At 67.7% G+C, this 19,980-nt stretch overlaps 3 protein-coding genes across 8 annotated transcripts; 2 read left to right on the top strand and 1 right to left on the bottom strand.

Annotated features, from left to right (window-relative positions):
• On the top strand, positions 80 to 9,637 carry SLC34A3 (solute carrier family 34 member 3). 6 transcript variants are annotated; one of them, XM_018056239.1, is made up of 14 exons: positions 2,406 to 3,960; positions 4,413 to 4,508; positions 4,601 to 4,724; positions 4,949 to 5,038; positions 5,413 to 5,541; positions 5,622 to 5,765; positions 5,834 to 5,945; positions 6,034 to 6,229; positions 6,413 to 6,502; positions 6,598 to 6,685; positions 7,230 to 7,397; positions 7,475 to 7,591; positions 7,752 to 7,876; positions 9,050 to 9,637. In XM_018056239.1, the coding sequence occupies exons 3-14, from the start codon at positions 4,640 to 4,642 to the stop codon at positions 9,512 to 9,514; spliced, it is 1,809 nt and encodes a 602-aa protein (XP_017911728.1). In that variant the 5' UTR covers positions 2,406 to 3,960; positions 4,413 to 4,508; positions 4,601 to 4,639; the 3' UTR covers positions 9,515 to 9,637. The 6 variants fall into 6 exon arrangements, 5 of the variants coding, with proteins under 5 accessions (XP_017911728.1, XP_017911727.1, XP_017911730.1 ...); XM_018056238.1 differs by having other exon boundaries at positions 4,272 to 4,508; XM_018056241.1 differs by lacking the exon at positions 9,050 to 9,637 and adding an exon at positions 8,415 to 8,843 and having other exon boundaries at positions 4,272 to 4,508.
• On the top strand, positions 13,576 to 16,040 carry TUBB4B (tubulin beta 4B class IVb). Its single transcript, XM_018056236.1, has 4 exons — positions 13,576 to 13,735; positions 14,016 to 14,124; positions 14,201 to 14,311; positions 14,831 to 16,040. Exons 1-4 carry the CDS (start codon positions 13,679 to 13,681, stop codon positions 15,889 to 15,891), a joined length of 1,338 nt encoding a protein of 445 aa, XP_017911725.1. The 5' UTR covers positions 13,576 to 13,678; the 3' UTR covers positions 15,892 to 16,040.
• Positions 15,980 to 19,577, bottom strand: FAM166A (family with sequence similarity 166 member A). The gene is made up of 7 exons (XM_005701758.3): positions 19,522 to 19,577; positions 17,718 to 17,932; positions 17,365 to 17,627; positions 17,143 to 17,269; positions 16,878 to 16,972; positions 16,486 to 16,603; positions 15,980 to 16,118 (listed from the first exon to the last, which is right to left on the bottom strand). Exons 1-7 carry the CDS (start codon positions 19,575 to 19,577, stop codon positions 16,030 to 16,032), a joined length of 963 nt encoding a protein of 320 aa, XP_005701815.2. The 3' UTR covers positions 15,980 to 16,029.

Here is a 19,980-nt window from a genome sequence, read left to right as displayed (position 1 = left end):
TGCTTCCTTGCCACTGTCCCCTTGGGGAGGGTCCCGGGCTAAATGCCGCCAGAGACCGCCAGCCTCTGCGGGACAGTCATGGGCGGGGCAGCCTCAGGACAACCTGACCTGCGGCCTCAGCTTGGCCCGTGGGCTGGACAGGAAGGCCAGTTGGGGGCAAGTTAGACAGCAGGAGGATGCTGTGCGTGGAACAGGGTGCTGAGCCCAAGACAAGCCTCCCGGCGGAGGGCCCGGTTGGCAGCACTGTGGCGGGTGGGACCAGCGCGGGCAGGTTTCCGGGGGTGGGAGCCCGGGGCCCAGCACCTGGCCCGGCCCGCCCGCGAGTCGGCGCCCTGCCTCTGTGTCTTTCTGGTTTCCCACAGATCACCCTGGTCCCTGGCGTCTGCCATGTGCTGTTCCCCACTGTCCTGCCTCTGGGGCCCGGGCTCTGTAGAGGTGGGCAGACAGTGCTGGGCCAGACCAGTCTCCCAGCTGTCTGGGCAGCACGGCACGCCTGCGTGGGAGGCCGGGGGTGCTGAGCCCCTCGGGCCTGGGGTGAGGCAGGAAAGCGCGTGTGCAGGGGGAGCGTCCGGGCCAGCACCAGGTGCCTTGATGTTTCCAGGATGGGGCAGACAGCTGGAGGAGGCGAGCTGGCCTCGCAGGATGGACGGGTCCCGGTGACAGCCCTCCCCTGACCCCTGGTGACTGGCCGTGTGGCAGGACCGGTCTCTGGGTGTGGGTAGACATGTCATTGGCCTGACTACATGGGGACTCAGACATGCCAGGTTCCCGGCCCCTGCCCCTGGCTGGCCCCCACAGGAAGATGACCCCACCCGGGGCGGCCACAGAAACCCATCCAACCAGCCCAGGAGGCCAAGGACTGCCAGGGTGGTGGGAGTGAGGAGGGGCCTTTTGGCCCTTGGCCTCCTCCAGTGGGGGAGGTTCTGGGGTCTGACCCCCTCCCAGCCCTCCCTGACACACCCCATCCTGCTATGCCACCGGGCTGGCCCTGAGGCCTTGGCCAGGTGTATGCCAGGGGGAGGTGGCCTCTGAAGGGGCGCCAGGGGCTTTCCACAGCACTCTGCGCCTGGGAGTTTCTGGGTGGTCTCTCCACGCCTGTGCTTGCGGGCCTCCTCGTGGGGCTAGCTTGTGATGGAAACGCCGAGGGGACAAAAAGGCACTGTGACAGTTCAGCACGGACACACACGCAGTGGCTGAGCCACGGAGTGCGGGGCCCCTCGGGGCTCTGAGCTTGTGGGGGTCCTGGCAGGTTTCCTGGAGGAACCGAGTGCTGAAGAGCCCGCAGCACCCAGGTGGGAGCCAGAAAGCTTTCCTGTGGTGAGTGGCGGTCGAGTGTGAGTGGGCACAGGGCCGGGTCTCGAGGCAGGAAGCTGGGCAGTGCTGCGCAGCGTCGGGGGGTGGAGCGGGGGCGTCTCCAGCCCAGTTGGCGGTGTTGGTGGATCCAGTTGCAAGCGCTTTGAGGCTGAAAGGGGAGCCCACACAGCCCGCAGCCACCACCTGCCTCCTCGCTGACTGGTCCATGTTCAGCCAGTAACGTGAGCCCCAGGAAGGGAGCCCCAGGCGCCCCAGGTCCCCCCAGCCTGCCCCTGGCCACCCTCGTTCTGGACACAGCCACCTGGCAGAGCAGATGCAGGTAAGACAGATCTGGGGCTCGAGCAAGTGGCTGGGGGGTGGGTATGAGCCTGGGAGGGTGCCCAAGGGCCACCGAGACCGGGCCGCAGGCCAGGGCGCTGCCCGACCGGCAGTCACGAGGACTGAGGCTGTGCCCAGGCCCCGGTGTCGGCCAGCCCCACGGGCCACTGCCCACCTCTCAGGCCTGCAGAGGCCTGGATTCCGGTCCTCTGGGGCTGGGGGAGCACTTCCCCTGCTGAGCCCAAACCCGAGAGATGCTTGCAGAGGCCGTACCTTACCCGCTCCGTATCCCTCCCCAGGATGCTGCTGCCAGAGGGGCACTCAGCCTCTGAAGAGGCCACGGCCACTGGGCCCCAGCGCGGTGACTGCGTCGTCTGCTACTCGGCCTATGACCTCGCCGGGCACCTGCCCCGCCGCCTCTATTGCGGCCACACTGTCTGCCAGGCGTGCGTGCGGCGGCTGGCTGCACCGGCCCCCGAGCAGCGCTGGGTCCCCTGCCCGCAGTGCCGCCAGAGCACGCCCGTGCCCCGTGGAGGGGTGGCCATGCTGGACCTCGACCTGGCCGCCTTCCTGGCCATCAGGGCCGGGCGGGGGCCGTCTCGCCTGGAGCCGCATCCTCCCGGGCCCTGCAAGGGCAGCCCCACTGTTACTCAGCAACCGGCCAGGCTCCTCCCCGCGTCGGACCCCCTGCCCCGCTTCCCCCAGCCCGGAGGCTGCTGCCTGGCCTGCCACAGCCTCTGCTGGGATCCCCCAGGCAGCCCCCAGCTCTGAGCGTTGCTCGGCGCCGCCCCTCGGAAGGGAGCCTTGGCCTGCAGCACGAGGCACAGGCTTCCCGAAACAGCCCCGTGTTCTTGCCCTGGGGCCACCGTCTAAGGTGGTGAGCTGTGCCCACAGCGCTGTGCACCCCTGCAGGAGCTGGAATCCAGGCCAGGCCCCAGGCCCCATGGGGGTCTGTGTGCCCTGCGGGGGCGCTGCTGTCAGAGTCCCACGAGCCCAGGGCAGGTCTGGACGCAGCTCAGAGGCAGCTCCTGCAACTGTCTGGGGGCCAGTGTCCGGGCCGGGGCTGCAGGCTGGGGGGCAGGCCCAGCAGAGGCCGCTCCTGGCCTGCTGGAGGAGGGCCCCTCCTTACAGAGCCCTGAGCCCAGCTGGAGGATCTCTGCCTTCACCCTCTGTGAAGCCCACCCGCTCACTGCCCCCAGCTCCCGGTGTGTCAGGTGCTGTTTGGGGAGGACAAGCACGGTGGCTGCTGCTGCTGTAGGTGTGCAAGGTACTCCAGGCCAGGGGCTGACTGCTGAGGGGCGCTCATGACAGCCGGCCCCTCCCCGGGCCTGTGGCATCCTCTGCCTCCTGGGGGTGGCCACACAGACCCTCAGAGGGACCAGAGACAGACCCCACCGGTCTGACTGCCACACGCCCACCTCCCCCCCGCGGGAAGGGGCTGTCGCTCAGGACCCCTGGAAGGGCCGAGGGGCCCGCCCCAGCCGTGGGGGGCAGGATGGGAGGGACAGGCCAGAGAATGTGCTGAGAGGACAGTCGGAAAGTTCCTCCTTCCTGGGGACAAAGTCCCCCAGCCCCGGTGGTTGGTGGACAGCAGGCAGGGGCTTGAGGCAGCAGCCGGCTGGGGCGGGGCTGGCCCCCGTGGGGCTGCTCACCCTCCCCACATACCCGGAGTGAGAAGGGGCCCGACTCCAGAAAGAGGCACCTGTGAATGAGGGGGCCGGACCAGCTGGGGAGAGAACCGGGTGGGCTCGGGTGCTGGGCTGAGCAGCAGTGTGGCCTGGAGTGGGAGAAGGCAGGGACGCCTGTGACTGTGACCGTTGCTGGCCCCCTCTGGGGCTGCGCCGCTGGGTGGGAGCTCTGCCAGGCCCAGCCCTGAACTGGGTGACCTCGGGGTTGCTGCCCTCCCCGCCCACCTGGTGCAAAGAGCTTCCTTCTGGCCACGTGACCGTGGCAGGACAGGCACGAGAAGGCCTGCAGAGATGAGAGCAGCCTTCCCGGGGGTCCCAGGACGGCCGGCCAGAGTGCCAGCATCCTGCCTGCCACAGGCGGCCAGCATGCAGCATCCTGCCATGTCCCTCAGGCGTCCCCGTGCGGGAGCCCAGCTCTGGGGGCCGGCTGCCCAGCCCTGCTCACCCCTGGATGACGGTGGGGCCTGGAAGAGGCCGGCACCCAGGGCTGCGATGGTACCCCTGGGGGGCCCTTGGCTCCTGGGTAAACATTAATGGGCTCGGTACACGGCAGGTCATGTGCGCGCCCAGCCGATCTTTGACCTGCAGCTGCTCTCGGCCCGTGTCTCCTCCCCGAAGGTGCCCCTCACTGCCCACACAGGTAGGAGCTTCTAGAACCAGGCGGGGGCCCAGGACACTGGGGTCAGGGCCCAGGGCTTAGCGCCCACCTCACTCTCCAGCAGCTGAGGTTGAGAGACCAGTTTGGGGGCAGCCAGAGGGAGGGGTTACCACAGGCTCCCCAGGACCCAGACCCTGGGGGTCCAGGCCCAGCAGGCTGAGGAGGGAGCCTTGAGGTGGGGTGGGACGTCAAGCCTCTTGTCCTGCTCCCCATCACTGGGAATGGGCCCTTATCAAGTGGAGACGTTGCTGTTTGGTACCAAATGCCAAAGTCTAAGCTGTGACCGTCTGCAGTGGTCTCTGTGACACCCAATCGGAGACGCCCCAGAGTCCCGGCCACTTCAGGCTACGCCATAGCACCCTGGATCACCCACCAGCCCTTCCTCCAGCCAGAATCAGCAGCGAGCCAGGGCTTCCTCCACTCTGTCCCCCCAGACCGGACTGAGCTCACCTAACAGCCACCTGGGGTCACTGTAGCCATCCCCCTGCAGAAGGAGGAAGGGGGAGACCGACCGCTGAGGCCAACAGCAGGTGGGAAGGGGGACGGTGGGAAGGTCTCAGGCCAGGACACCCCAAGAGCTGGCGGGCAGGGGGCAGCGGTGAACTGCCCTTCTCCCCGGCAGATCTGGGTTTGGGCCTGGGTCTGTTCCTGCTTGAAATCCATGCCGCATCCCCTCACCGGTGGCCCGGCCCCTCCCGCCCCTCTGGACACAGTTGGCCTGGTGGACCAGAGGCTGGGAAACGCAGGTACCAGAGACCCAGGGTCCCAACCTCCACCGGCGTCCCTGCCCACCCTCCTGGCCCCTGACTCATCACACTGGGGAAGCTGGGAGAGGGGTACCAGCCGGTCCCCAGGAGAGCCCATGGCCAGACCCTTCCTTCCCGCTGTCATCCCTCACCCCAAGCCCCTGTGCTTCGGGGCTGAAGGTGTCCAGAAGGTCCCTGGCCCTAGCTGACCCCGACCCCTGCAGGGATCTCTGGTTCTGCCTCCATACTGGAAGACAGAGACATGGACCCCTGGGCCCTCCCTCAGCTGAAGGACCCCGGACAGGCCTGGACAGGTAGGTTTGGAGGTAGCGGGTAGTCGATCCAGCACGGCTCCACCTTGCCGGGTGTGAGTCTGGAGAGGGTTCTTAAGGAGAGAGCGAGGAGGGGCTTTGCTCCAACAGGCCCCACGGAAGCGCACCGCAGACCCCAACCAGGGCACCCGGCCCTTCAGCAGGACGGCTGCCCACTGCGCTGGCCCTCCTCCTCCGTCCTGTGGGCAGTCAGGCTCCCAGGAGACCCCATAGGGCTGTCAGCCTAAGCATTCTGCCAAGGGACAGACAAGGGGGATTGAGGCCCTGCCCTGGGAATAGGGAGAAAAGGAAGGGGCCTGGGAGGGGTGCACGGGAGGGCGGGACCCGCCAAGGACCGCCCTGCCCTGTGTCCTCAGAGCTCAGTGCAGCCGGCAGGGCGCTGCGGGTGCTCACCGGCTTCCTCAAGGCCTGCGGGCTGCTGGGCGGCCTCTACCTCTTCATCTGCTCCCTGGACATCCTCAGCTCCGCCTTCCAGCTGCTAGGCAGTGAGTGACCCGCCAGGTGGCTGCGGGCTGGTGGCCAGCCCGGCCTCCCCAGCCTCAGGACACCTGTCTCCCGGGCGCAGGCAAAGTAACCGGAGACATCTTCAAGGATAACGTGGTGCTGTCCAACCCTGTAGCGGGACTGGTCATTGGTGTGCTGGTCACTGTCTTGGTGCAGAGCTCCAGCACATCCTCTTCCATCGTGGTCAGCATGGTGGCCTCCAAGCGTGAGTGCCCCTCCCCTCCCGGGATGGTGGGGGGGTGGCGGCGGCTAGCTGACGCAGTGCCCCCACAGTGCTGACCGTCCGGGCCTCTGTGCCCATCATCATGGGTGTCAACGTGGGCACATCCATCACCAGCACCCTGGTCTCGATGGCACAGTCGGGGGACCGGGACGAGTTTCGGAGGTGAGCGGGGTAAGGGGCAGGCAGGGCCCGGGGTGGCAATCCGGGTGGTGGCCAAGGCCGGCACCCAGCTGCCTCTGTGTGACCCCAGAGCCTTCGGCGGCTCGGCTGTGCACGGCATCTTCAACTGGCTCACGGCGCTGGTTCTGCTGCCGCTGGAGAGTGCTGCAGCCCCCCTGGAGAGGCTCAGCGCGCTGATCCTGGGTGCCGCCAACCTGCAGCCCGGGGGGCACGCGCCCGACATCCTCAAGGTGCTGACCCAGCCGCTCACACACCTCATCGTGCAGGTGAGGCGGCTCGCTCCTTTCTGGCAGGACCCACAGGCCAGGGCCTTGCTGGAAGGGCTTTGCTGGGGAGACCAGTCTGGGCCCAGGGTCGGGTGGGGCAAGCACGGTGGACCTGGCTGCAGTCGTCCGAGCCCCAGGCCAGTCCTGAGGAACTGACGCCAGTCCCGGATCCTCTGTTCCCAGCTGGACGCTGATGTCCTTATGGGCAGTGCTACCGGCAACGCCACCAACCGGAGCCTTATTAAGCGATGGTGCGGCACCAGGGAGCAGACGGTGAGGCGCCGCTGATCCCTGACCCCAGACCCGCTGAATTACCCGGCCCCGCCTACTCTGAGCCCGTCCTCAGCCCCACCACCGTGTCTTCCCAGGCCGCGGGGAACAGCAGCCACTGCGGAGCGGCGGCGGGGGGCCCCTGCCCTGGGAAGAACGGCTCTGCGTCTGAGGGGCCCGTGCCCTGTGAGGCCCGGCCCCGCGCGCCCCCGCCGCCCCGCGCGCCCCAGCGAGCCCCCGCCCCCCCGCGCGCCCCCGCCCGCCCCGCGCGCCCCCGCGCGCCCCCGCCCCCGCGCGCCCCCGCGAGCCCCCGCCCCCGCGCGTCCCCCCCCGCCCCGCGCGTCCCCGCCCGCCCCGCGCGCCCCCCCCGCCCCGCGCGCCCCCGCGAGCCCCCGCCCCCGCGCGTCCCCCCCGCCCCGCGCGTCCCCGCCCGCCCCGCGCGCCCCCGCCGCCCCGCGCGCCCCCGCCCCCGCGCGTCCCCCCCGCCCCGCGCGTCCCCCCCGCCCCGCGCGTCCCCGCCCGCCCCGCGCGCCCCCGCCGCCCGCGCGCCCCCCGCCCGCCGCCCCGCGCGCCCCCGCGAGCCCCGCCGCCCCGCGCGTCCCCCCCCCGCCCCGCGCGCCCCCGCCGCCCCGGCGCCCGCCGCCCGCGCGCCCCCCCCGCCCCGCGCGCCCCCGCCCTTCCCCGCCCGCCCCGCGCTGGCCGCGGCTCACCTGCCCCCGCCCTGCCCCAGGCCGCCACCTGTTCGCCGGCACGGCGCTCGCGGACCTGGCCGTGGGCCTCATCCTGCTGGCCGCCTCCCTGCTCGTGCTCTGCTCCTGCCTCGTCCTCATTGTCAAGCTGCTCAACTCCACTCTGCGGGGCCGCGTCGCCCAGGCCGTGAGGACGGTCATCAACGCTGGTGCGGCGGGAAGCGGGGCCGCCGCGGAGGTGGGGGCGGGGAAGCGGGGCTCGGGGTCAATGGGTCTCGCTTCGCAGACTTCCCCCGCCCATTTGGCTGGCTCAGCGGCTACCTGGCCATGCTCGTGGGCGCCGGCCTGACCTTCGTGCTCCAGAGCAGCAGCGTCTTCACTGCAGCCATCGTGCCGCTCATCGGTGAGCAGAGCCCGCAGCACCTGAGGGGTGGGCTCAGAGCCCGTGATGACCCCCGGCTCCCCCAGAGGTCGGGGTGACCAGCCTGGAGCGAGCGTACCCTCTCTTCCCCGGTGGGTGGTGGGTGGGGCTCAGAGCCTGTGATGACCCCTGGCTCCCCCAGGGGTCGGGGTGATCAGCCTGGAGCGAGCGTACCCTCTCTTCCTGGGTTCCAACACTGGCACCACCACCACGGCCCTGCTGGCAGCTCTGGCCAGCCCCTCGGACATGCTGCTCAGCGCCGTCCAGGTACCGCCCTCCTGCACCCTCCCCGGCCTGCAGGCCCCTCCACTCCCAGTGTGGGCTGGGGCTTCCGCTCTGGGTCAGACCCCCTCCTGTCCAGTCCTGTAGGCTGGTGGTGGGACGTGTGTCCTGGGGCCTCAGGCCTCGGCTCTCCTGGACTCCACCTCTGGCTGCCCACTCAAGCCCACAGCCTCGCCTCCTGGGACCCCAAGGGCCCTGTGGGACTCCTCGGGGTCCCAGGCCTTCCCCTCTTCCCCTGCAACCTCGTCATTTCCAGGACCCTGTAGCCCCAGGCCTTCTTCCCGGTTCCAGCTGGCGGCTCTCCTGAGGGGCCGCTGTGGCCTCAAGCCCCTCCATCTCACCACCTCTGGGATGCCCTCCACCCCGCAGCGGCCTAAACGGCACAGGTCCCCACTTGGACAACTCCCCATCTCCCTCCGTGCACTCCTACCCAGTCCCAATTCTGCCTCCAGGACACCTCCCGCCAGCCCCCCAGCTCTGAGCCCCACGCCCAGTCCCATCCAGTCCCCCTGATTCTCTACAGGTTGCCCCTTGGGCCCCACTGCCTCCATCCCAGCGCCCTCATAGGTGCGGCTCTAGAAGGCCTGGATCTCACTGGGCTGCTGCCCACAAGAAGAGATGAACCTCAGCGCTCCCCAACTCCCACCTGCTCTCTTGCCTGGCTCCATCTCTGTCCATTTAGAACCTCCCAGTGCAGGGCCCTGATCCCCCTCCTCCAGGAAGCCCTCCGGAATGCACCCACCACAGCGACTCCTCGACTTCTCCAGCAACCCGTGGAGAGAGTTGTGTTCCCTCCATGTGTAGCCCTGCAACTCCTCCTCGCAGGAGCCAGGCCAGAGCCTGGGGCTGAGTGGCCAAGCCCACTGAGGAATGAGCATGAGTAGGGTCGCCGTGGATGAAGCATGGGCGAGTGAAGCCGGCTCAGGGGAAGGTGGAGTCCGCAGGGCTGTCAGAGACACAGTCACCACATGGCAACGCCGCACTGGGCTCCCAACCTGCAAGGCACAGCGGGGTGTGGGGAGAGCGTGCCCACCACCACAGAGCGTGGCCATCTCAGACAGGCCTGGACGCCTCCCCTTTCTGCCAGGACGGGGAGGAGCATGGCTCCCACGGAGCCCAGGCTCCTGAGTCCCACCCGCCCGTCCTCCCTCCCTCCAGGTCGCTCTCATCCACTTCTTCTTCAACCTGGCGGGCATCCTGCTGTGGTACCTGGTGCCCTTCCTCCGGCTGCCCATCCCGCTGGCCAAGCACTTTGGGAACCTGACCGCCAGCTACCGCTGGGTGGCCGTCGCCTACTTGCTGCTCTGCTTCCTGCTGCTGCCACTGGCCGCCTTTGGGCTCTCCCTGGCGGGGGGCGCAGTGCTGGCTGCAGTCGGGGCGCCCCCGGTAGTGCTGCTGCTCCTCTTCGCCCTGGTCACCGTCCTGCAGCGGCACCGGCCCGCCTGGCTGCCCCGCCGCCTGCGCTCCTGGGCCTGGCTGCCCCTCTGGCTCCGCTCTCTGGAGCCCTGGGACCTCCTGGTGAGACGCTGCTGCCCCTGCAAGGCCTGCAGCCCCCCTCAGGCTGTGGCCAAGGAGGCCCACTGTTACGAGAACCCCCAGGTTCTGGCCTCCCAGCAGTTGTGAAGGGTGGACGTGCCTCACCCTCTCGCCCCACTGGCCTCTGGCGGCCCAGGGGGATCCCAGGAGCTGCGGACTTCTCAGTCACCTGGGTCGCCTTCTTTGCAAATAAAAAAAGCCTGTACCCAAGTGTGGGCCGTCTTCTCTCCCCAATCCGGGGCTGCATGGGGAGGGCCCCCCTCGACACCCAACTTCCCTCCACCCCACCTTCGACCCCAAACTTTCCCCACCCCACCCCCACCCCGCCCGGTAGAGAGCTGGGGGTGGGGCAGTGCCTTTGCCGCCCCCCAGCGGACACTCGGGGGGCCAGCGCCGAGCCCGAGTAGGAGCTGGAAGTCCCCGGAGGTGCGGCCAAACAGCCGAAGCCCGAGCTGTGACTCTCTCTCCACGGCCGCCGGCGGCAGAAGGCCCTGAGTGTGGCCGATCCGGAGCGGGGAGACCCCGCAGCAAGAAGCTCGGGGTCCAGGGAGGCTGGACGCGCCCGGGGCCTTCCCTGTGGTGCAGGGAGGGAGGGCGGACGCGCGGGCAGCTCCGGCGCCCTGCAGCCCCTGTCGGCGGTCGGCCTGGAGGGCGTCACGTGGCCGCTGCGGGGCCCCGAATTCCGCAGGTGCGTCGCGGAGTAGGGGGGGGGGCACGGGTGAGGACCGGGTGGCCCCGAGGCGCCCCGCTCCCCCGCGTCCCCGCTCTCCTCCCGCGGCGCGGCGCCCACCGCTGCGGGGCACGGGGGATGCGGGGGCGGCGCGGGACTGCGGGTCGGGGGCGCAGAGCCGGCGGGTCAGTGCGCGGTTACCCATGTCCGCCGGCCTGCACCGGGGCGGCCAGGGGCGCCACCCCGCCGTTCTGGGCAGAGCAGGTGCTCAGTGCCCCCACCCCAGGAAGTGGGTCCTGCCCGCTACGCCCTGCGCAGGTCGCCCCTGGAGGCAGCACCTAGGTAAAACGTCTCTGGGCCAGGTGCCCACCCGGGGCTGACTCCCCTCCCCCTCCCCCCGCCCTCCCCCTGCCCGCGCCGCGGGTTTCCACATAGGAAGGCTTTTGTCTGGAGCCCGGCGCTGGTAACCTGACCCCGCTCCGGTTCAGGGCTGCCCCCAACACCAGCCGGACCCCGTGCCGCCACAGCCCTGAGAGGAGAGCGTTGGCAGATCCAGTCTCTCCCCCAGAACTCGGGCGCCTTGGTGTGCCCATGTGCAGACGGCTGGGCAGCTCGGACCCGCGTGGGGGCGGGGGTGGGGGGGCGGGGGTGGGTTGCCTGTTTCTCCGTTTGCAGCTGCGACCAGTGATCACCTTCTGATCCAGGGATGCTGCCCTGAAGATGGGGGCCACCTTCCTTCCCAGCCCCCCAGGTGTGCCTAGCCAAACCCGATAGGGGGACAGGTGTGAATGTTCAGGAAGATGAGACCGGGACCCCAGAACCAATTCCTGTCCCCAGTGGCGTCCTCTCACTCGGGTTCTCACAGACCCCCCCCTTCCCGTGTCCCCCAGCCCCTCTCAGCTCCATGTCTCCTGTCCTCCCAACAGGCCTCTAGGTCTCCTGAGCCTGGGGCTCACCCTGGCCTCTGGAGGAGCGAGCCGCCTGCTCTGAGACCCACAAGGGGCCTCGTGGGAACAAGACCCCTGGGGCAGGTCCATGTACCTGTTTTTGACTTCCTCCCACTTTTGTGACCTCAGGACACAGCTGCCCTTCTGACATCAGCCTGACTCCCATGGAAGTCCCTGAGGAGGGGCTGGGCCTGGCTGTTTCCCCAGGGACACGGTGGGGGAGGGGGCTCGCCCTCCCCGTGGTGGGAAGGCAGTGAGAAGGGAAGCAAGTACCCAGTGCGTGCACCTCTCCTTCCGGGGGCGGGTGAGGCCGCCCACAAAGGCTGACTGCTGGGTCCTTTGAGGCCATGAACCAGGCGGTAATGCAGCCTCCCGCTGGGACCATGGCCACCGGTAAACAGAGCTGTCGTTGAGGACGCCTTCAACAGCTGCAGGCTCGGGCGGGAGGGCCAGGTGCCCGGCACTCCCACAGCCCCCGCCCACTCTGCCTTGCGTCCCGCTGGGCCACAGAGCCCCACTGGGCCCAGACCTCCCCCAGCCTGGACCCGGTGGCTCACTGGAGCCCACCTCCACCCTGCGGCAGGCACGCCCTTGGTCAAGGGTGGGGACCTGCAGGGCCTCCCCCCCCACCTGCCCTGTGCAGCAGTGCCAACTGTGGTCCTTGGCCGAGGGCCACGGGTAGGCCTGCTGCCTCGTTTCCGGCCAGTGTTCACTTTAGGAGAGTGAGGTGGGCAACCTGGTGCCAAGAGGGGCCCTGGGGCTCACACCTGGGGGGTGACACAACTGTTTTGTTACCTGTAAAGCAGGGGTGCCACGCTGAACTCCCGGCCTTGCGGGCACTGGTCACAGGAAGCAGAGACTTCTGCCAGTGGGGGTCTCAGCCCAGGGTGGGGGGCGAGGAGGGCAGGCTCTGACAGACATTTCAAAGGGCCCCAGCTCACTGGCTCGCTTGGAGCAAAGTCTGAGCTTTTCCCTTTCTTGCTGATCCGTGACGACTCGGTGCAGCCTCCCTGCTGCAGCGCAGGGCCTCGCAGGCCTGCTTGGGCAGCTAAGCTACTTTGCAGAGCTAGATGCCAGGCAGGGACCCTGCACACACGACAAGCCACTGCCTGTGGCCAGCACCAGCCGGGCCCACCTTCCTGGACTGGTGCAGGGGAAGGGGCTGGTCCCCTAGGCCCTTCAGGAACTATTACTTTGACATGCTGACTCACGCTTCAGGTCAGGTTCAGGACTGCAGCTGCAGACCACTCTCAGGGTATGGAAAGACCCTATGCCAGGGTGCTATCTCCCAACCGTTTCACCCCCAGATTAAGTATACCGTGAAGTGCCCTAATGCTGCAGCACGCCAGGAAACGGCGGTGTCATCAAGTACACGGTGAAGAGCAAGCACAATCTCTCTAGGTAGAAATGACCAGGGGTTGCCTACAACATCCACGGGCTGGAGAGCAAAGGAGGGTAAGAACCTCACCGAGAAAACCAGAATCGAGAGAGGACCCGTGGCCACAGCGAGACTGTCCATGGCGAACATTACGAAAACGTAACGCAAGCGTACTGTTTTTAAAATGATTGATTAAAAGTGTGACTACATGCAAGTTAACTGTTTTTTTTTTCATAAGTTGTTTTTTATTTCCCCTCCAAACAAAATTCAAGGAAAAGTACAAGCATTTGTTCAGCCAGGTGTACCTATCTGTGGTTGCCCAGAGACCTGGGCGCGGCCCTCGTGTCTCCACGCGGGTCTGTGAGCTCCTGGGGCCAAGGCACCAAGGCAACAGGCGCCAGGCCAGCGCGGTCTCCACAACAAGCCGCAAGCCGCTGCCGGGCAGGGCCCCGTCCTGCCCCGCCCGCCCCGCGCCCACCTCTCTCCGGCCGGGCGCCGCGGCCCCACGCGCTCGCCCACCTGCCCACGACCCGTGCGGGCCTGAGGACCGAGGAAGGGGGCAGGCGGCCTCCAAAGCTCAGGGGGCGGGCCAGGCGCCGCTGCCCCTCGGCCCCCGATCCCCGAGGGAGTCCGTGTGAACGGCGCCGAGCCCCTCCTCCGCTCCAAGACTCCGCAAGATGAGCCTGGCCGCCCTCTAAAAGGCGCACAGCGAGGCCTGGGCCCGCGCGAGGGCCACGGGGCGCGCCCCGCCCGCCTGCCCGGGGCTCGGCCGGCCCCCGCAGCGCCCCGCCCGAGCCCGCGCCCGCGCCCGCGCCCCGCCTGCGCCGGTCCCCGCGGCACTGCGGCGGTTACCAGGACGCCCTCCCCGCCAGCCAATAGCGGAAGGCTGTCGGCGTGCTCTGCGGAGCCAGCCAATGGGAGCACAAATCAATCATTTGAAACAGCCAATGGTCAGAAGACCGCAGAGCGAGGGGGGGGACTTGGATAGGGAGTGCAGAGGCCGCGACGGACCAATAAAGGGCGAGCGGCGCCGCGAAGGCGGGCCCTGGGCAGCCCGATTGACGGGGTTACAGCCAATCAAACGAGGCCGCCTGCCAGCCTCGCTCTGGACGCCCAATAAGAGGCTGGCGGGGGCGGGCGCGGCGGGTATATAAGCGCCGGCGCAGCGTCGGTTGTAGGACTCTGCGCTCCCGCATTTCGGCTCTCGTTCGGCTCTTTCCTCCGCAGCCGCCCCCGCTGCAGCCGCCGCCGCCGCCATGAGGGAGATCGTGCACCTGCAGGCCGGCCAGTGCGGCAACCAGATCGGCGCCAAGGTGAGCGGGGACGTCTGGGCCGGCGCGGGTCCTCCGGGCGGGGCGGACTGGCGGCTGGAAAGATGGCGGCATCCGGCGGGCGGCGCCCCCGCATTGCGGCCCCTCGCGGCGCCGCAACCGGGGTCAGGGCGGCGGGCAGCGGCTGGGGTCTGTGGGGACGGCCGGGCGGCGGGGGAAGGGAAGGCCGGGCCGCGCCGCGCCGCGCCGTCCGGGGCGGGGTCGGCTCCGGGCACCTCCGGCGTGACTCAGCCCTGGACCGGCCCGCCCGCGTCTCCCGTAGTTTTGGGAGGTGATCAGCGACGAGCATGGCATCGACCCCACCGGCACCTACCACGGGGACAGCGACCTGCAGCTGGAGCGAATCAACGTGTACTACAACGAGGCCACCGGTGAGGCCCCGCGCACCTTCCCCTCCCCCGTGCCGCCCCGCGGCCCTGCCCTCGCTGACGCCCTCCCGCCCCCCAGGTGGCAAGTATGTGCCCCGCGCTGTGCTCGTGGACCTGGAGCCGGGCACCATGGACTCTGTGCGCTCGGGGCCTTTCGGGCAGATCTTCAGGCCGGACAACTTTGTCTTCGGTGAGCCGCGGATCGGGGTGGGTGGCGGCCGATAGACAGGACGGCGCAATGGTCAGGGGGTGCCCAGTGTCGTCATTTTCAGGACTCGCAGAGCCGAAGTTCTGATCCACTCTGTATCCTCAGTAGAAGCTGGGTTCCAGGACGCCCTCCTCCATTCAATCCCCTCACCCAAAGCGGCTTTGCCGAGAAGGCCCAGCTGTCTGCCTGCCGGGAAGGAGCAGGCAGATGTAATCTCCCTGCCGGGAAGGCTGAGCTGGAGGCAGTGGCAGCTCGTCTGCTCTTGGGAGTTGGCAGAGGCTGCCCGTGGGAGGGGCTGGTTTGTTGTTGAACCGTGTTAGCGTGACACCTTGGTGTTTTCTCGCTACGTCGCTACCGTATCCGTCTGGGGGCCTGTCTGCTACACCTGCGGGGTGGGTTTTGTGTGTCATCCACACGGTGTGTTGTTTGGCCTTTCTGGCACGAGTGATCAGTGGTGAGCACACGCCTGGCTGAGTAGCAACCAGCTGCCCTCTCTTGCAGGTCAGAGCGGTGCCGGGAACAACTGGGCCAAGGGACACTACACGGAAGGGGCGGAGCTCGTCGACTCGGTGCTGGATGTCGTGAGGAAGGAGGCGGAGAGCTGTGACTGCCTGCAGGGCTTCCAGCTGACCCACTCCTTGGGTGGGGGGACTGGGTCTGGGATGGGCACCCTCCTCATCAGCAAGATTCGGGAGGAGTATCCAGACAGGATCATGAACACCTTCAGCGTGGTGCCCTCGCCCAAAGTGTCGGACACCGTCGTGGAGCCCTACAACGCCACCCTCTCAGTCCACCAGCTCGTAGAGAACACAGATGAGACCTACTGCATTGACAACGAGGCGCTGTATGACATCTGCTTCCGCACCCTGAAGCTGACCACCCCCACCTACGGGGACCTGAACCACCTGGTGTCGGCCACCATGAGCGGGGTCACCACCTGCCTGCGCTTCCCGGGCCAGCTCAATGCCGACCTGCGGAAGCTGGCTGTCAACATGGTCCCCTTCCCCCGCCTGCACTTCTTCATGCCCGGCTTTGCCCCGCTAACAAGCCGGGGCAGCCAGCAGTACCGGGCGCTGACGGTGCCTGAGCTCACCCAGCAGATGTTCGACGCCAAGAACATGATGGCCGCCTGCGACCCGCGCCACGGCCGCTACCTGACCGTGGCCGCTGTCTTCCGGGGCCGCATGTCCATGAAGGAGGTGGACGAGCAGATGCTCAACGTGCAGAACAAGAACAGCAGCTACTTCGTGGAGTGGATCCCCAACAACGTGAAGACGGCCGTGTGCGACATCCCGCCCCGCGGCCTGAAGATGTCGGCCACGTTCATCGGCAACAGCACGGCCATCCAGGAGCTGTTCAAGCGCATCTCGGAGCAGTTCACGGCCATGTTCCGGCGCAAGGCCTTCCTGCACTGGTACACGGGCGAGGGCATGGACGAGATGGAGTTCACCGAGGCCGAGAGCAACATGAACGACCTGGTGTCTGAGTACCAGCAGTACCAGGACGCCACGGCCGAGGAGGAGGGCGAGTTCGAGGAGGAGGCGGAGGAGGAGGTGGCCTAGAGCGGCCGGAGCCAGAAGGCTGAGGCCGTGGGAACTCTTTATTCACTCACAGCCCGCTCTGATAGTCTGTCTCACTGTGTGTGTGTTCTTTCCTGTCTCGACATCACGTGCTGTACAGCCACCACCATTAAAGCGTTTTCATAGTGTTTGGCCGCGCCTCTCCAGTTCCTTCCGATAGGCCCTGCGGGTGCTGTTGCCGAAGGTCAGTGCGTAGTTGTCCTGCATGGCTGTGAGGGGGATGCTGCCTCTGAGCCCCTGGGCTCACTGCACACATGGGGAACACGCGGGGCTGCTGCGGGGGCTGGGGCTGCCTCCCAGAGGTGGGCCCAGCCTGTGCACAGGAAACCCCCAGGAGGCCAGCGTGTGGTCTGCAGGCACTTGGCCTTTTGGCTTTTAGTCAGGGTTGTCAGTGAGCCCCTTCCGCACTGGGGAAGCGGAGGCACTGAGGGAATTTTGGGTTATCCTGTCCCAAGGGAACCTTGCCTGAGGTTAGGCCTGGCTAAGAGGGCCCAGCCCCTGGCCCCGCCCCACAGTGGCCTGTCGCCACGACGCCTGTTGCCACGACGTCTTCCAGGAGGCGCCCCCGGCACTCACATGGTATGAAGCCCATGTAGAAAGGGATCAGGCCCTGGCTTCTGTAGACGGCGTTGCTGGGCCAGTGTGTGCTGGGCAGCCTCTCGCCCAGGGCACAGATGGGATTTCTGAGCAGAAACTGGGGAGACAGGTCAGCGCTGCCGTGTCCTGCCTCCCCAGCTGGAAACCACGGAGCAGAACGTCCCGCGGGCGTGTGGCTGGCATTCTGGGAAGTGAGTGGCTCGGGTCTTCCCTTCCCACAACACTCCAGACCTGGGAGCCAAGACCTAGTCAGAAGGAGATGGCTTGGGAGGGGCGCGGAGCGGAGGGGATAGCCTCTCTGGGCAGAGCTTCCTCCAGGGAAGCCAGAGGGTGGACACGGCCTTGCTCACCCAGGGGTGGTGTCCACACACCTGGCTCTTGTCGAACTCATCCATAGCCTGTGTGACCCCATCGCGATAATTCATCCCCATCACCCAGGCAAACCGAGGGACAAAGCCTGCGTAACCTGGGGAAGGAGGAGATCAGGGTCCCCTGCAGGTCCCCACTTGCCCCGGGGGTCTCAAGGCAGTCTGTGTAGGCTTGGGCCCTCAGAGCGCCCACCCTTGGGAAAGGCCCACGGGCAGCCTCACTTGCTCTCCCCCAGGCCCTTGGGGCCTTGGTGGGGAGGGCACGCACCTGAGATGGACTTGCGCTGGATCAGCTGGGGGTGGTCTAGCTGGGGCAGCCTGTGGAACCTGCCCACGTCGAGTGTCTCCTGCCAGTGGGCGAGGGGTGGGGACTCATCCCTCCTGCAGTGGTACAGCTGAAATGGGGAGGCGCAGGTCACCGCCCAGCCCCCGCCCAGGTCTGGCTGGGGTGGGGCCTGGTGCCCATGTTCCCGGGGTGTCCCTCAGTTACCTGGTACTGCCTGGGGGCCTCGCAGGCAGGGGCGGTGCTCTTCCAGACCTCTTCCCCTAATGCCAGCCGCAGCCCTGGGTGTCCAAGGTCCCTGGAGTCCCCCTTCCTGCCCGGGGGGCAGGGGGCGTAGGGGGGATAGGGCATGAAGCCTGCAGGCAGTGGGACTTGCCTGGATACATTCTCACCCCCCAGGGACCCCTGGGCATCCGCCTCCTGGGGTGGGAACCGGCCCAGCATCTCAAAGTTCTTGTAGGGCTTCAGACCTGTGTGGGACAGGGCAGCCTTGAGCCACAGCAGGCAGGAGAGCATCCTGGGGCATGGCGGGGCCGGGGCTGGGGGCGTGGGCGGCTCACCAGTGTAGTGGGGTACGTAGGGCTCGGTCAGGTCACGGCAGGGCACAGACGGTGGCTTGGGCTCGCTGAAGTCCTCGATGAACCGGGGCTTGGCGACGGGGGCCAGCACGGAGCAGGGGCTCTTCTGCACGCTGGGGTCTGTGAGCAGCTGCGCCGTGGTGCGCCCGTAGGTGTCCCCCACCCGGTAGCGCAGCTGCGGGTAGAAGCCGGCATAGCTGCAGAGGCGAGAGGGCGAGGCCGGGCCCCGCCAGCATGTGTGGGTCTGGCCTGCTGGCCTCAGACGAGAGCCTCCACCCGCCTGCGGAGCGGGGTCACGGCAGCCCTGCCACCTGGGGCTCCTGGGGCTTGAGTGGGCCGCTCAGGCCAAGCACCAAGAATAGGCCTGGCCCGCGGGAGGGGAGCTGCGTCGTCCTCCCCACCGTCTGCGGGCCATCCGCCACCCATTTTCCAACAAGGGGCGGAAAGAGAGAATAGGGAGCTCTGCCCGCCAAAGCGTCGCAGGGAGGAGACGGGCTGGGCCTTGGGCTGAGGCACATGGGAGCCGGCAGGATCCCGGGAAGGCGTGGGAGGGCGCTGCCGGTGGGGGAGGTTCAGGCCTGTGGGGAAGTGGCGTGGGCGCCACGGCTAAGCCCCGAGGAGTGGCCTGTGTGCCAGCAAGGGGTGTGTGTTTCTTTTTAAAACTTGCCTGGGGGCACAGTGCAGGGGCACGGGCTCAACCCCTGGTCTGGGAAGATTCCACGCGCCACGGAGCAACCACAGGCACGGAGCCTGCCTGCTGCAGCTCCTGAAGGCTGTGCGCCTGGAGCCCGTGCTCTGCCAGACAGCACTGCGCTGAGCAGCCGGGCACTGCCGCCGAGCGGGGCCTCCGCTCGCCACGGCCAGGGAGAGCCCGTGCCCAGAGACCCAGCGCGCCACAGGTAGCAGATGCCAACATACATATATAGAATAAAATCTATCAAAACACCTGCTCACGTGGATGCAGGTCAGTCAGCGAGCTGAGCGAGCTGAGCCTGACGGTCAGGGCCTCTTCAGCGTCCCCGGGGTTGCCTCTGTCTTACTGGCCTTTTTTGGCGTGTGGTCTGAGTGTGTGTCAGTGTGCGTCAGCGAGGAGGCCCACTTCTGTTTACCTTTGGTCACGCTGCGTGGCAGGCAGGATCCTCGTTCCCCAACCAGGGATCGAACCTGTGCCCCCTGCAGTGGCAGCTCAGTGTCTTAACCGCTGGGCCCCCAGAGAACTCCCCGTTTCCGTTTTTGATGTGGGGACACTAGCAAGGCGGCCTGAAGGCCATGCCCGTCAGTTCACCCCAGGTGCTCATCTCCTCTTTATCTTTTTATTTTTTCATGTTTTGGGGGCACAGGGCATGCAAGGTCCTAGTTTCCAGGCCAGGGGTCGAATCCTTGCTCCCTGTGGTGGAAGCAGAGTCTAACCCCTGGACGGCCAGGGCTGTCCCAGCTCAGCTCTTTAAAGCGGGACACACTCTGGAGGGAGAGGCCAGTGCGCCCAGCTGTCATGCCGTCCCCAGCCTCTGCTCTCCGCAGACGTGCGCCCACCTGGCAAGGCTGCATCGGTAGGGCGGGCTGGCCAGGCCCCTGCAAACCTGCCCCGGCTTTCCTGACTGGCCTGCAGCCTCACCCCACTCCCCGGGCACCCCGGTTCCCAGCTCCTGCTCAAGGACCAACCCCCGCCCCCCCCACCCCTGCTCTGGCCTCAGCTTCCTAGAGACAGCTCTGGGGTCCCCTGACGCCCCAGCCGTGCTCCGCTGACCCCGGGACCCCAGGCCCGCCCCAGGGCTGTGGTGCTTACCCAGGGATGTAGTGAGGTTCTGGCGAGAAGAGGTTGTGCTTCTGAGTGGCTGTCATCACGCCTCCGTTCTGTGGGGCTGCCTCCAGCCCCGCGCCTGCGCCTGCCACCTTCCAGAGAGGAGCCCTGTTGCCTGGCAACCATTGTGAGGAGGACTGACTGCTGAGTCGCCCTGCCTGCAGCACTGGTGAGCACTCCCGCGTCAAGGCGGGGCCACAGGCTGGGGCTGTCACACTGGGGAGCCCCCTGGGTAGAGAGGGGCAGGCCCCGGCCAGGACGCTCACAACCCGCAGGAGGCTGGGAGCCCGGTGAAAAGCAGCCCCTCGGGGTGAGGCTAAGTGAGCCCCCTCCTCGTGCACGAGGCGCTGGCCACTCTGGAGGCACCGCCGCGAGGTTCAGCAAGCAAGCCTCCTGAGCCAGGGGGCCACTGGGACCCTGTCCTCGGGGGTCTTTGCTCTGGAG

Source organism: Capra hircus, chromosome 11 (genome assembly GCF_001704415.2).
Source record: "Capra hircus breed San Clemente chromosome 11, ASM170441v1, whole genome shotgun sequence".
Taxonomy (NCBI): domain Eukaryota; kingdom Metazoa; phylum Chordata; class Mammalia; order Artiodactyla; family Bovidae; genus Capra; species Capra hircus.
This window is presented reverse-complemented; position numbering and strand designations above follow the sequence as displayed.